The sequence below is a fragment of the Rhipicephalus microplus genome, chromosome 3 (genome assembly GCF_043290135.1).
Source record: "Rhipicephalus microplus isolate Deutch F79 chromosome 3, USDA_Rmic, whole genome shotgun sequence".
Lineage (NCBI taxonomy): Eukaryota > Metazoa > Arthropoda > Arachnida > Ixodida > Ixodidae > Rhipicephalus > Rhipicephalus microplus.
Genome location: NC_134702.1, coordinates 242,848,446 through 242,861,259, shown reverse-complemented (window position 1 = coordinate 242,861,259; position 12,814 = coordinate 242,848,446). Strand labels below are relative to the sequence as shown.

The 12,814-nt window shown below is 45.6% G+C and overlaps 1 protein-coding gene and 1 long non-coding RNA gene across 3 annotated transcripts in view; one reads left to right on the top strand and one right to left on the bottom strand.

Moving 5' to 3' along the window:
* The window catches only part of LOC142804191 (uncharacterized), a 183,331-nt gene that overhangs the window by 72,453 nt on the left and 98,064 nt on the right, over nt 1-12,814 (bottom strand). The gene's annotated exons all lie outside the window — the stretch shown is intronic.
* Nucleotides 7,948-12,814, top strand: part of LOC119162618 (trypsin-1) — a 75,824-nt gene continuing 70,957 nt past the window's right edge. For both annotated transcript variants that reach the window (XM_075890860.1, XM_075890859.1), the window contains exons 1-3: nt 7,948-8,222; nt 10,035-10,309; nt 12,371-12,541. In XM_075890860.1, the coding sequence (XP_075746975.1) occupies nt 10,036-10,309; nt 12,371-12,541 (445 nt within the window). In that variant the 5' untranslated portion in view covers nt 7,948-8,222; nt 10,035. The remainder of the gene's footprint in view (nt 8,223-10,034; nt 10,310-12,370; nt 12,542-12,814) is intronic.

The following is a 12,814-nucleotide window of genomic DNA, read 5'->3' as shown; positions in this document are numbered from 1 at the left end:
CTAACAAACTCAATAAATGGGGTTATAAACTCTTCTTTTTCTGCGATGAATGTGGACTCATGTATAACTTTGAGGTCTAAACGGGCAAGATTCTTTCGCAACTTGTTTTCCTGACAGCGGCGCAGTGACATCGGTACCAGTCGTTCTCCAAAGGGGAAGTGTCATACCTCGTGACCTCAACTACATTTTGTATTTTGACAACTGGTTTTGTAGTGTGGACTTGCAGGTGGTACTGAAAAAAGTTGGCAAACGTTCTGTCGGCACAGTTCGGGAGGCTAGTTTGAAAGGATGCAAACTTTCATCTGACAAAGAACTCAGGGATACAGGCCCGGCTATGTTGAGATGGCAACAACTTTTGAAGGAGTGAACTTGAGGGCTGTGAAGTGGTTCGACAAACATCACGTGTCAACACAGTCCTTAATTGCTTCTGCATCGCCGGAACAACCCATCACGCGCTTTGACAAAAAGACACGGACAACAGTGAACGTGTATCGTCCTGCCGTTGCAGCGGTCTACATTGAATCCGTGGGTGGCGTAGATCTCATGGACATGCTCGTAGCCCTTTACCGCATCCAACTACGTTCGAAAAGTTGTACAGGGGGCTATTTTTGCTTCTGTTGAATGTAGTAATTGTGAACTGCTGGCTACTATACCACCGAGATGCCAACGGCGCTAAAGTGCCACGTAAAGAGTAAGTGGCCCTCTACTCCTTCAAAGCGAATATTGCGTGTGTGCTGAGGCAATAAGATAAGATTACTACACCCTCAAGGAGGCGACCTTTTGCCCCATCAAGAGTGGATTATGAACTGCGAGCAAAAAAAAAAAACGGCGTGGACCAACAACTCTTGTTCCGTGCAAAATGATCAGGCCGGACATGGTCGATCACCTTCCGATGTTCTCACAAAAAGAAAGTCCGATGCAAATACCTGAAATGCATGGGTATTATACACGAGTAATGTGCAGAAAGTGCAATGTACATCTTTGTTTCACGTAAGGAGAGGAGTGGCTCTGTAAATTTCACACTGACCCCTATGAGTCATGCAATGAAGCCTGATTTCGGCCTCATGCCTAGTGCTACCCACAGGCGACGAAGCTGTATCTAGACAACCAAACAAAGCAATTTTTTTCTAGTTGCAAAGTGTGCATCGTACTGCTATATTAAGCACCAATACATAAGAAATAAATGTTTTTTCTGAAATATTTATTGTCTTGCCAATAAGGGTTTAAAAATTCGATTTTTGCGTAGTTACACTGAACAGATGGTGCCATCTAGCGGGGCGCAGTTGCACCAAAAACCTCTGCAATCTCGGAGCCATTGGCAGCGCATTTATCAATAGCCATTGTTGCTGCTGCTTCTAGCAACGTTGTGCACGGCAACAGTGTCGTGGGTCGGTCCGCTTTTGAGGCGGGTAATTTGAAGTGCGCTAACCCAATGGGGGCCACTAAAACATGAATTTATTTCAAAATAGACTCTTCCTTGGCACAAAATTAACCCTACTAAGTTTTTAGACCGCTATTTCAACAAATGTCGTCGACCTAATAGTTGCCTTTAGTGTCCCTTTAAGCTTCACCTTGTGTAGAACGCGACTGCAATTCTGTAGAACGCGACTCCAATAACTTATTCCTAGTGCATGTTTCATCACTCATTGGATACGTTTCATTGTATTATAATACTCAAGAAGATTATATTCTGAATTACTACACTGTGATCGATAAAGTTGAAATTGGCTTGTGTGTCTGAAGCTTTAGCATATAACTGCGCATTGTGTATTGGATATAACACGCTTTCAACTACAAGCAGTTGCAAAACTTTGCACAACTTGCTGTGCACGCACTGCGTGGTATTCGAAAAATACTCACAGTAATGCGTGGTGTGTGCGTTTTGTGTTGGGCGGCACGCTCGGAACCAAGGAATTACTCAGGTATTCACAGATTCTGACGCACTATAGCAATGTATGCTTGTACCACGCAATATTGCTGCGATATTACATGCTATTGTGTCAAGCAGCTGTACAAAACGCTTGTTTTTGTAAACTATTAACATTATTTTCACCATATTTTAAAGCAAAAGAAGGTATTTTGATTGTATTTTCAAGGAAACAGGTCGTTGCGTAGTTCATTGCCTGTCACGCAATCAGCATGGGTTCTATTCTCACTCGGACGTGGACATTTTTGCAGCGTTAACTACACTGGTGATGCGGAAGAGGTTTGATGTGAACGTATAAGAGCCATGCTACGCGTGCACGAGAAGCATCGATTGCGCGTGCCTCGCGGGTCAGCGCATTCTGGGGGAGTGACGTCGTAGCCACTGTAGACACATTCTGATTGTACTCCGTGGCTCGTGCGCCTTGAGCCACGCTGCCGTGTTTGGTTGAGTTTGCTGCTGGTGCAACACTCGTATAGTGGGGGCGTTTGCCAGTATTATATAGCCATGGAGAAGAAGAGCGAAATTACGGCTCACTGGCGCAAAAGAGCGGAGAAGCATAACTCATCGAATGCCTATATAGTTACCTGGCAATTGGCGCTTGAGCGTAAAAAGAGCGAACAAAAGGCCAAACGTGCAGGGACACCAGGGCAAAGAGAGGAACGCCTGGCAAAGCGGCGTCGCCAGGAGGCTGAGCGACGTGCCCTACCATCTCGGCAGCAGCAAGAACCAGACGTCGCCGATGACGTCAAGGCTCGCAGCCAAAGTGCACGTGCCTCTCGGTTGTTTCAGACGGACTTGCTAAACAATCTGTTTGGATACGTGTGCGATGTGTGTCAAAGACTCTGCCACATAAAAAACGTGGCGCCGATGAGTAGTGTCATGAAGGAAACATTTATTTTAGTGGTGACGCCTTTGCTCACGCTACGCATATTCTGACATAGCTGAGCCAAGCCACTGTTGATAATTAATAATTTTTTTTCTGCGTCTTTCAAAATTTTTGGTCGCGGACAAACAACCACGCCCAAGCAAACATCGGCAGTGACGCCAAAATTTCCGCGATACGGGCTCTTTAAACGCTGGGGCGTAATTATGTCAAGAGGCCACTTCAGTGATTTCGTTCCTTTTTGTTAGGCAACGCTTACCCCTAGATCATACTAAAGTATGTGCATTCTTCAGCGAAGGAAAATCTCGTGTTAATGAAACGCAGTGTCGTTCGCACTGGGCGAGCACCACACCGCCGAATTCGCCAAATCACCAGGGCATGGCAGCTGCCAAATGAACAATCAACTACGTGGCGGGCCCTGGATAGTTGAGCTGTTCTCCGGATGTTGTCGGCGGCTCGTTACTTCACAGCACCCATAAAGTTAACCCTTCTTTGTTTTGCGCATTTGACGCTCCTTTGAACTCCGATGTTGAATCACAAAGTGCTCGTGATTGAACGAGCAAAGCAGCGTTGCCACAGAAACTCGTACTCCGGCTTCGTTTCCTATTTTACTCCACAAGTCTTCCTTTAGCAAGCTGTCCTTGTGCTTGGGATGGCGTTTGTCATAGAGTACGAGGTAGTTGTGCACCAATTCAATGAGCATTTTTGCTAAGCGCATGTTTCTTCACCATGACATGACGAGCAAGTAGGACTTGGCCGCCGTTTTTTTTTTGATTTTCTGGCTAACACTACAACTGGTTTGAGACGAGCCAATCCGGCGTCACACGCCGAAAAAAATCGGTTCGAGAGCAACCGGCGTGGAGAAGGTCCTTTCGGTGGATTTCGCCTCCGCCGAATTTGATCCGGTGCGCTTTCGGCGGCCAGAATGCTCAATGTGCTGACAATTATACTTGAGAAGTTAGGTGAGATCGAAAACGCCAGAGCGACCGCGAAACCATGACCACGCACGTTGAAACTGTTCACATTCGAGAGGAGTGCTACCACCGCTGTTGGCGTCGCTGCTTTTACAGCTAATTCAAGTTTTGCTGCTTTCTGAGCCCTAAGTTTTGTACCTAATTCGAGGTATATACGGGAAGTACTGAAAAGAAACAGGCCGCAATTTTTCAACGGTTGTTTCTGGAGATACGCTAGTAAAAATTGGCCCCGTATCTGCATGTTTCACTGCGAATTTCGTCGAAAGACGACATTCTTGCGCCTAGAGAGAGCAAACAAAACGTCTATTTGATATTCCGGGCAAAAAAAGCAGTGAATGGCATTTTGGAGATGCTGCGTTAAAGTGCCAGGATGCGTGCAGCGGAGGTGAACGAGCGCATCGAGCACCATGGCATCGAGGCACGTTACACGTGAGACACGAGCCCTATCTGGCAGTTATCTTGGAAAACGAAGCACGCAATGTGTTGTCGTCTCGGTGGCGATAAGGTGTGGAAACCAAGGTGACGGGTAGGTGCCACTACCATGTCTTTTTAGCAAAGCGTTGGAAACACTTGCCTTTTCGGGCATAGCGTTGCATAGTCAGCGCAGCGTGATAAACGCTGAGGTACCTATATTTGCTTATGTATGCATTTTCTAGTATAAAATGGCACGTGCAGAATATTGACGTGTTGTTATTGTGCCTTAAGCATGCACAATATTTGCTTTGTAATTGACGATCGCACAAGTATGAACACTAAAGCTTCATCTTTATTAGTGGGTGCTACGAATGAGGTTAGATTTTTGGCCATTTTGGGTACAGTTTTGGCGAACAAACAGACAAGTCCACCGAACGACCGACCGGCTGGCAGGCAAGCAGGCAGGCAGGCAGGTAGGCAGGCAGGCAGAAAGACAGACTGACTAAGCGTTTTGCGTCGAAGATCCCAAAGGAAGACTATCGTCTCTAATACTACACAAGCGAACGCACAGGCAGTGGCGGTGGCAGATTTAGGCAGCTGTGCACAAAAGCGAGACCCGTTCGAGTGCGCCGATTTGCTGCTGCTGCGTCGCCTACTTCAAGTGTTCCCGGAGATTGTAACACAAACCGGGTGGTCGACGAACGCGTCCTCGTTCAGGTTGTGAAGCTTCTTTGTGCTGCACTGGTAGTTTGCAGCGTGAGCCCATGCGAGCCACCGACGACGCATTTGCTGGCATGTTGAATCTGCGGCCAACTGGTTAGATGACGCGGTTTTATCTAGCGTAGTCAAACCCGTGAAGTGGAAAGCGAATCTGCTTTCGAGTGGCGGAAAAATTGGTCTCGGACCAATTTTTGCGCTCCTGCTGCGCGGCTAGGTCTGCCGGCCACATAAGCGGTGAAGCGAGTGAGTTTCTGCTGAGTTTTGCCGCTTTCGCCCCCTTCCTTTGAGGCCAAACGTGAACGTGCCGTTACAGTCGATGTCTGTTACAACTTCAAGGGTGGCAACAAAAAATTATGCTGGCGTAGTGCCATTATGTTGAATAGTTCACACCATGCGACACAGCACGAACATATCTATAGTGTCTTCACGCGTTTTTCTGTGCTGCTCTTGTTTTTACGTGTGACATCGAAATGCTCTAAGATGAACTGCAAATAACGGTAGCCGAACTTTCTATGCTGAATAAGCGACAGATCTCACGTGTGCTTGATGTACAAGCCATGCTCTATGAAGTCTCTGATGACACATTGAAGATTTATTGTACTCATTAAATGTAGTTAATAAAGTAAATTTTTAGCGCAGGGTTGCCAGAAACTTACCACCACAACCTTTCACATGACGTTGGTGCCTAAGTTGGCCACTTCCCTATCGCTGCGGATATGCCCAGGTCACTCAGGCTTGACACGTCGGAAAGCTACAGTAGAGAAATATAGGATGGTACGTCAAGAGAAACGTAGCTTGTAAATCGCTCCTTTGAGATCATAGTTCCCGCTCATCCGTTCTTGGGTATTGTGATGTGGGGGTGCAGTGACATGATGCCAACGGTTTTTGTGCGTAGACTGCAAGTTTCCGTAAATATGCGCCGCAATATTAAAATGATAGCATATCCACGGGGTAAATGATGATGAGTGGGCGAGGCTCTGGAAGGAATCATCGGTAAAGCGTGAATCATGCGTGTGATTCCACGAGTCGATCATCATTTAAAGACGTGAGAAACTCTGTGTGTGTATGCTATGCCACTTTGGCCTCCCATTATCATACGGCAGGATCTTCGTAGCGGCGTCACGCAGCTTCACGGCGCGCCACGCGCCAACAGAGAGCGAGTTTTATTACAACGCTCCTCTTAGCATACGTCGCCGCACTAAATTGAACGATTACCTTTTAATAAAGACACGCGCCATATGTGGCATCATTTCTATTATAACATCTTGCATCTTTCATTATCAACAACAGGTACCGCCATCTAGTTTTATAACATGTCGCATCTATTCATCAATTCCAAGTACCACCATCTAGTGTTATAACATCTAGTATCAACTACCGCGATCTAGTGAACACTGCAAGAACTAAAATAGAGGTGGCTACCTACCACTACTGCCCCTACGTTCCTCAGAGGATGTACAAACCCAAGCCTTAAGGAGCACGCCCCTAAAAATTGACAGCATGTCAACGGGGTGAATGATGGAGAGTGGAGCGAAGCTGGGTCCGCACGCTGCTGCCGCGCCTCTTCGGCCTCCTGTTCTCGTAGGACGGGACCTTGTAGGCGCCACCGCGCAGCTTCACGGCACGCTTCTGCCTCGCCTGCTCGCATATCAGGGTTGCGTCTTCGAGCGCGAGCCACCGCCACCTTGCACGCACGCCGCTCCACCGACATGCACACACGCGCGTGCCAAAACGGCTTTTATTTACACCGCGCCCCCTTACTTACAGCGCCGCCGATGAAGACGCGATAGCCAACGCCTTGATGTGGCGTCATTCCTAGTTTCTCACGCGCTTGCACATCGGGGTTTCGTTTTCGAGTGCAAGCTGCCGCCGCCTTGCGCGTATTACACTTTTTATTGGCGATCCGTGATCATCCGCTGGCCGCGTCCGTCCGCCGTCTGTCTGTCTGTCTGTCTGTCTGTCTGTCGTACGGACGCACAGAAGGACACGCCAGATGACGGATGCATGCACAGATGGACGGATGGCCGCACGCACGGATGAATGGATGGGCTTACGCACGCTTGATTGGATGGACGCACGGACAAACGGATGCATGGACGAACGCAGGGACGGGCGTACCACGTAAGGACGCATGGACGTATTGATAAACGCAAGGCCGGATGCATGGATGGATGCATGAGAGGACAGACGGATGGATGTACGCATGAATAAATGGAAGCAAGAACGAACGGATGGCCGGAAGCACGGAAGGAATGATGGACGCTTCGCCCCTCTCATCATCATTCACTTCGTGGATATGCTGTGATTTTCATTATTTATCATAGTACAAGTAACGTCCTCTAGTATCGTATCATTTGCATTTTCAGCGTACATGCATTTCATTATATGTACAAGTACGACGCTCTAAGGCCGGTTCAATAACTAACGAGGGGTGGCTACATAAGAGTACGGCGGGACGCTCAGCCCATGCGTTAAGGAGCTTCGCTCGTCAACCGAAGCTTAAGGTGGCATGAAGACCATTACTTTAAGAAAATTTACAGAATGCGATCACGTGAACGTCAACGCTTTAACGCATGGGTGCAAGAAGAATGTTTCAGCGAAATCGACCGACCGCTTAACGAAGAAGCACCTGAGAACAAAATTCGCGTGAGAGGCTGAACCAGAAACCTCATGAATCTACGCAAGCCAATATTAACGGATGTCTCCAAGAGTGCGACTAGAAGTGGCCTATCTACAATGATCATGATAGGATTAGAATAGAAGAAGTCAAGGCGAAGCCTCTTATATTGAGCAGCAAGGCTTGAAATGTGTCAGCAAAACATAGCAGTCATTATACGATAAGAAATTATCGTTTCGAGGACATCAGCAGGTTGTGTTGCCATATTATCTGGGTCCTAATCTTCAAAACAGATTATGGTGTGCATGCCTGTTGTATATCTCTTTTTGTTTTGTTAAGGGTATCAGATTACAGCACAGCTCTTGTGATATAGTGTTTGTAGCATAACTGGTTTGGTTCTGGAAAGAAAATAACCACTTCGCAGTTAGCGCCCGTCTTGGCAGTGTGTTTCTTCATGCTTCTTTTTTTTCTTTTCTAGCATTTAGAGTCCCTACCTTTTTTGTAAGATAAGGCGTGTGAAAACTTCAGGAACCAAAAATAGTGCTCTTAGACAGTTACCTTGATGGCATGAGTGAGTTGGTGCCGTAGTAAATTATTTCAGAGCTGGAGGAATCGCTGAAGTCTACCGCCTATCGCTCTTTTTTCTTCTCGAGGACGCCTAAGCTGTGAAGTGTACCTGTTGCGCAGGTAAGTGCAGCGACACCCTTCTTATTGGCTATACTACCTCTTCCACTCACAATTAGCTGCCTGTTTTGGTTACCTTCCTAAACTCATATGAGAGCAAGGCGTGCGATCATGGACAAGAAACAGCCCCACCGCGGTGGTCTAGTGGCTAAGGTACTCGGCTGCTGACCCGCAGGGCGCGGGTTCGAATCCCGGCTGCGGCGTCTGCATTTTTGATGGAGGCGGAAAGGTTGTAGGCCCGTGTGCTCAGATTTGGGTGCACGTTAAAGAACCCCAGGTGGTCTAAATTTCCGGAGCCCTTCACTACAGCGTCTCTCATATCATATAGTGGTTTTGGGACGTTAAACCCCACATATCAATCATCAATCATGGACAAGAAACAGCATCGCTCAGGCCTACGTCTATGACTTCCCCGTGTTCCACTTTTCTGAAAGCTTCAATACGTATTTATTAATAATTGTTACCTCAGTATCAGTACCTGGTATTTTAAGCGCAAAATTACAATCTGGTTATGGATGACGTAAATTCCGACCATCTGATGGTCTTCGCGTTCCAAAGTACGCGGACCACTCTCATTTGGCCTTCACGAAAATGTGACCACCGTGACCGATATCAAACCCACGACTTTCCGCTCGCAGCCTATCACCGAAGGTACTGACCCGCCGTAGTTGACTTATTGTAGCATTTCACTATGAACATTATGGAATGCACTACTACAGTTATAGGAAACAGTTAAACAGTATCGCTGGTACAAATCATGCCAACAATATAGTAAACTGAGCTATCTCTAACAAATCTAAATGCATGTCAATAACCCGGCGATCTATTTCTCCCCCCTGTACCTACAGAATTAACGCCGTTCCCCTCCAGCATGTCTCTTCATATAAATACCTCGGCGTTTACATTACCAACAATCTATCTTGGCACACGCATGTTACCTACATCTGTAATAACGCTAACCGAACGCTAGGATACTTACGCCGCAACTTTTCTCGCGCTCCGCTGTCCCTCAAAATTCTATTATACCGATCACTAACTCGCCAAAAGCTTGAGTATGCGTCCGCTATATGGGATCCCGTGCAGCAAAATTTAGTTAACGCGTTAGAATCTGTTCAGAACCGCTCAGTTCGGTTCATTTGTTCTAATTATTCTCGTACTGCTAGCATATCAGAAATGAAATCTAACCTTGACCTACCCAATTGAACTGTCCGGAGGAAACTGGCGCGACTGCATTTTTTTCATAAGATATTTTTTCACAATCCATCAATGAAGCGAGACCTCATTTCACAACCGTCATACCACTCATCGCGCATTGATCATCAGCATAAGGTTGCCATTCCGTTTTGCCGCCCCAAATTCTTTTCAGCCGCCTTCTTACCGAAAACAGCCGCCGATTGGAACCACCTTCCCTCTTCCGTTGTAACAATAACAGACCCTTTGTTATTCAAGACTGCAATTTCTCAGCAATGCTTCTAACTATACGCAGTTTCCATTATCTATCTTTGTCTTGTATGTGCTTGAATTCTTATACATTTTTAGTTGACTTATGTTGCCTTCCCGATTTGCGCATCTGACACTTGTGTCTTTATTTTGTCTTTTTTTTCTTGTGTGTTATAAATGTTGTACCCACCCCCTCTGTAATGCCCTACGGGCCCTGAGGGTATTCTAATAAATAAATAAATAAATCTCAACGCTGTCGCACAACTTTTGTTTAGTATATTTTTATTTTGTGTTATTCCCGCAATCACATATCGTATTGTTGTTTGTTTTAACAACGTTGTATTATAACACGTGATTTTGATGTCCTCCCTTCAGAATGTCTCCAGGATGCTGTGCAGCTGTGACGTTGTTCATACCGGTGGCTGTGGCAACGGTGGTAGTCTTCGCGTCCCTTTGGCTAGGCGGGGTACAAGCCGGCCCCAACGAAAGTCTCTCGCAACTAACTGCCAGTGGCCCTTGGCAGCCCAAAGATAGTCCGATAGACAATCCCTGGACCTCCCCTTCCACCACGAGTGCGCCAGAAACCCGCATCATGGAACTGGATTTCCAGACGCTCAGCGCCATCGTCGGTCTGGCTAAATATATCCTGTGTAAGTTTCGTGTCTCTCTTGTCACTTGTTGTCAGATCGCTTGCAGGTACCGTCCTCAAGAAATTGGGCAGTGATTGACATGCACATTTGACAATTTCCACGTGCTGATCTATTAGTAAGACTATCATACCATGCCTACGTTGTACTTAAATCTCTCGAAATTGCTACACTAGGCGCGCTTGAAATTCTCTTAGGCGAAGTACAACTTCATAGATGGCAGGTGTTAGGCTCGCAAGACATTGACGAAAGGACGCTGCAGATACGAACATGCACGGTGGTGCCTTTATGTGTATTAATCGCCTTTGTCAAAATTTCTCGTGGCTAACTCTGGTGAATCATGGGGTACCAACTAGGTCGACCCTATGCACTATGTTATATTTCTTGGTATTCCTTGATTGGGCTTCACATCTAATCAAGTTTTCTTATTTCATGATACAATGTACAAAAAAGAATATGCAGACGGAGGTCCCACACTATAGACTGAAATGGGTCCTCGTTCTGTTCTTGTTCTCGTGTCGAAGGTTATGTCTCTTTCTTCAACTTTGGCGAAGCAATGAAGCGCGGTATTGTTATCTCATATTTATTCTCGCTCCCTTTACTAACTGGACAGATAAGCGTGAGGACACATTCTTTAGTACATCATTCGCTGTTGCATATTGCCATTACTATCCCTTTGTAACTAGATGGAACGCGCTCACTGGCTGACCTTGAAACGAAGCAACATAGGGCAACTTGCATTGTGGAGGTTACCATGGCATATTTTAACGAAAATTTATTTGCAGATTTTAGCGTACAGTTCTTTAGCAGTGTTTAGGTAGGAGCGCCACGCTGAAGCGCAACTTTCTAAAATTCCCGTGAAATTTATTTCGAACCACTTAAATCATGCCATTGTCACACGCTACTTTTGAGAATGCCAATACGATTTATGTCATTACATTACAGACAAGACGGCTACCTGATGAATGTTAGAAGCCAAGTAGCATTTCTATTTTTTGTTTGAATATAGGCAGTTGGTATAGTTAATTTTGATGTGAAAGACTTCATAGCGGCTAGAATGTATTCAATTATAGGATAAATAGTTTTTGTGTAAATAATAATTGTATTGTGAGTATTATTATCCTAATTTTAACTATGATGTGAATAAATTGCGTCGCATGATTTGTTAAAACTGCACAACAATTATTTCGCAAAACAATGTCAATACTCAACGATGGCAAGGCCAGCTTCTCAAAAAGCGTCCCACCTACAAAAAAAAAACAAAAAAACAAGACGTGTCTTGATACGCGGCTCCAACGCAGAGCGATCGCCCTGTAGGAGCGGTTACAACGTTATCTAGGGTAATACAGAAACTAGTCGAACTCATGTGTCCTACCACCGAAGCACCTTTATTTTACGAGGACAACACTAAATATTGTCATTGTGCGCCGTGAACTACGATGCGCTGAAAAACACTTTAAATGTTAATGACGTGTAACAGACAATGATGTCAAGGCAAGTACAGCGGATCTTATTAGTAGCAATTTTCAATGTTAAGTATAGTGAACAGAAATATTATTTACCGTAGGCAGACAAAACATGCTACCTTCGAATGAAGCATCTGATGATCTTCGAATAGCGACCTACGGAAGAACATCGGACGCGTTCTTCGAAGGTAGTAGGTAGGGTGCTTGCCCACGGTAAGTTATGTTTTTGTCTACTTTTGTTTCTTCGCATTTACATTTACTAATAATAACGTCGCCTACACTTTCCTCAGCAACATTCCCTGTTGATTTTAATGATTAGTCTGTCGAAAAACGAAAACCCAGCAGTCAAATTCTCCCTTCTTTTCTTCCTTTCAAATATTACTCTTTTAAGAGCCCACAGAAAGACGGTCATAAACACAACTGAGAAAACTCATCGCATGGATGAAATTGTGTACAAGACGTGAATGATGGCGTGAAAAGCCCTTTAGATTCGTTTATAGGTGGTGTCCACAATCACACTATCAGGGCTCCCTTCGTATGATTGGCCCAACCCCTTCGTTTTTACCTGACGTTCTTGTATTGCTTACTTCATTACCAGCCTTCACCACTAGCTGCAACTACCGTGGAAACACCTACCAGTGCGCCATTGGAATTCAGTGCTGGATGCAGGGCCAGAGGGCTCTCGATTTGTGCAATGGAGGCTTCGTGTGGAGTTGCTGCGTCCCCTGGAATGCTCAGGCGTCCAAGGTTGGGCTGGTGCAGAATATTTGTAAGTTTACTCAGATCAAAATCTCAATATATTATGTATAAGCATACTTCTGTTGAAAATATCCTGTATCCTGAATTTTCCCTTGCGGTAATTATCACTGGGTCCCTAAAATGCTACAAAAAAGTGCTTATATCACGCAACATCTTGCTATAAGGGTTCAATTGACAACTTTAATGGAAGCCTTTCTCAATACATGAGGCCGCCTATATTGTTCGCTGCACTCTGCGTATGGAGATCGGTGGGGGTGTACGAGATGTGTTTACTGTATTTGCG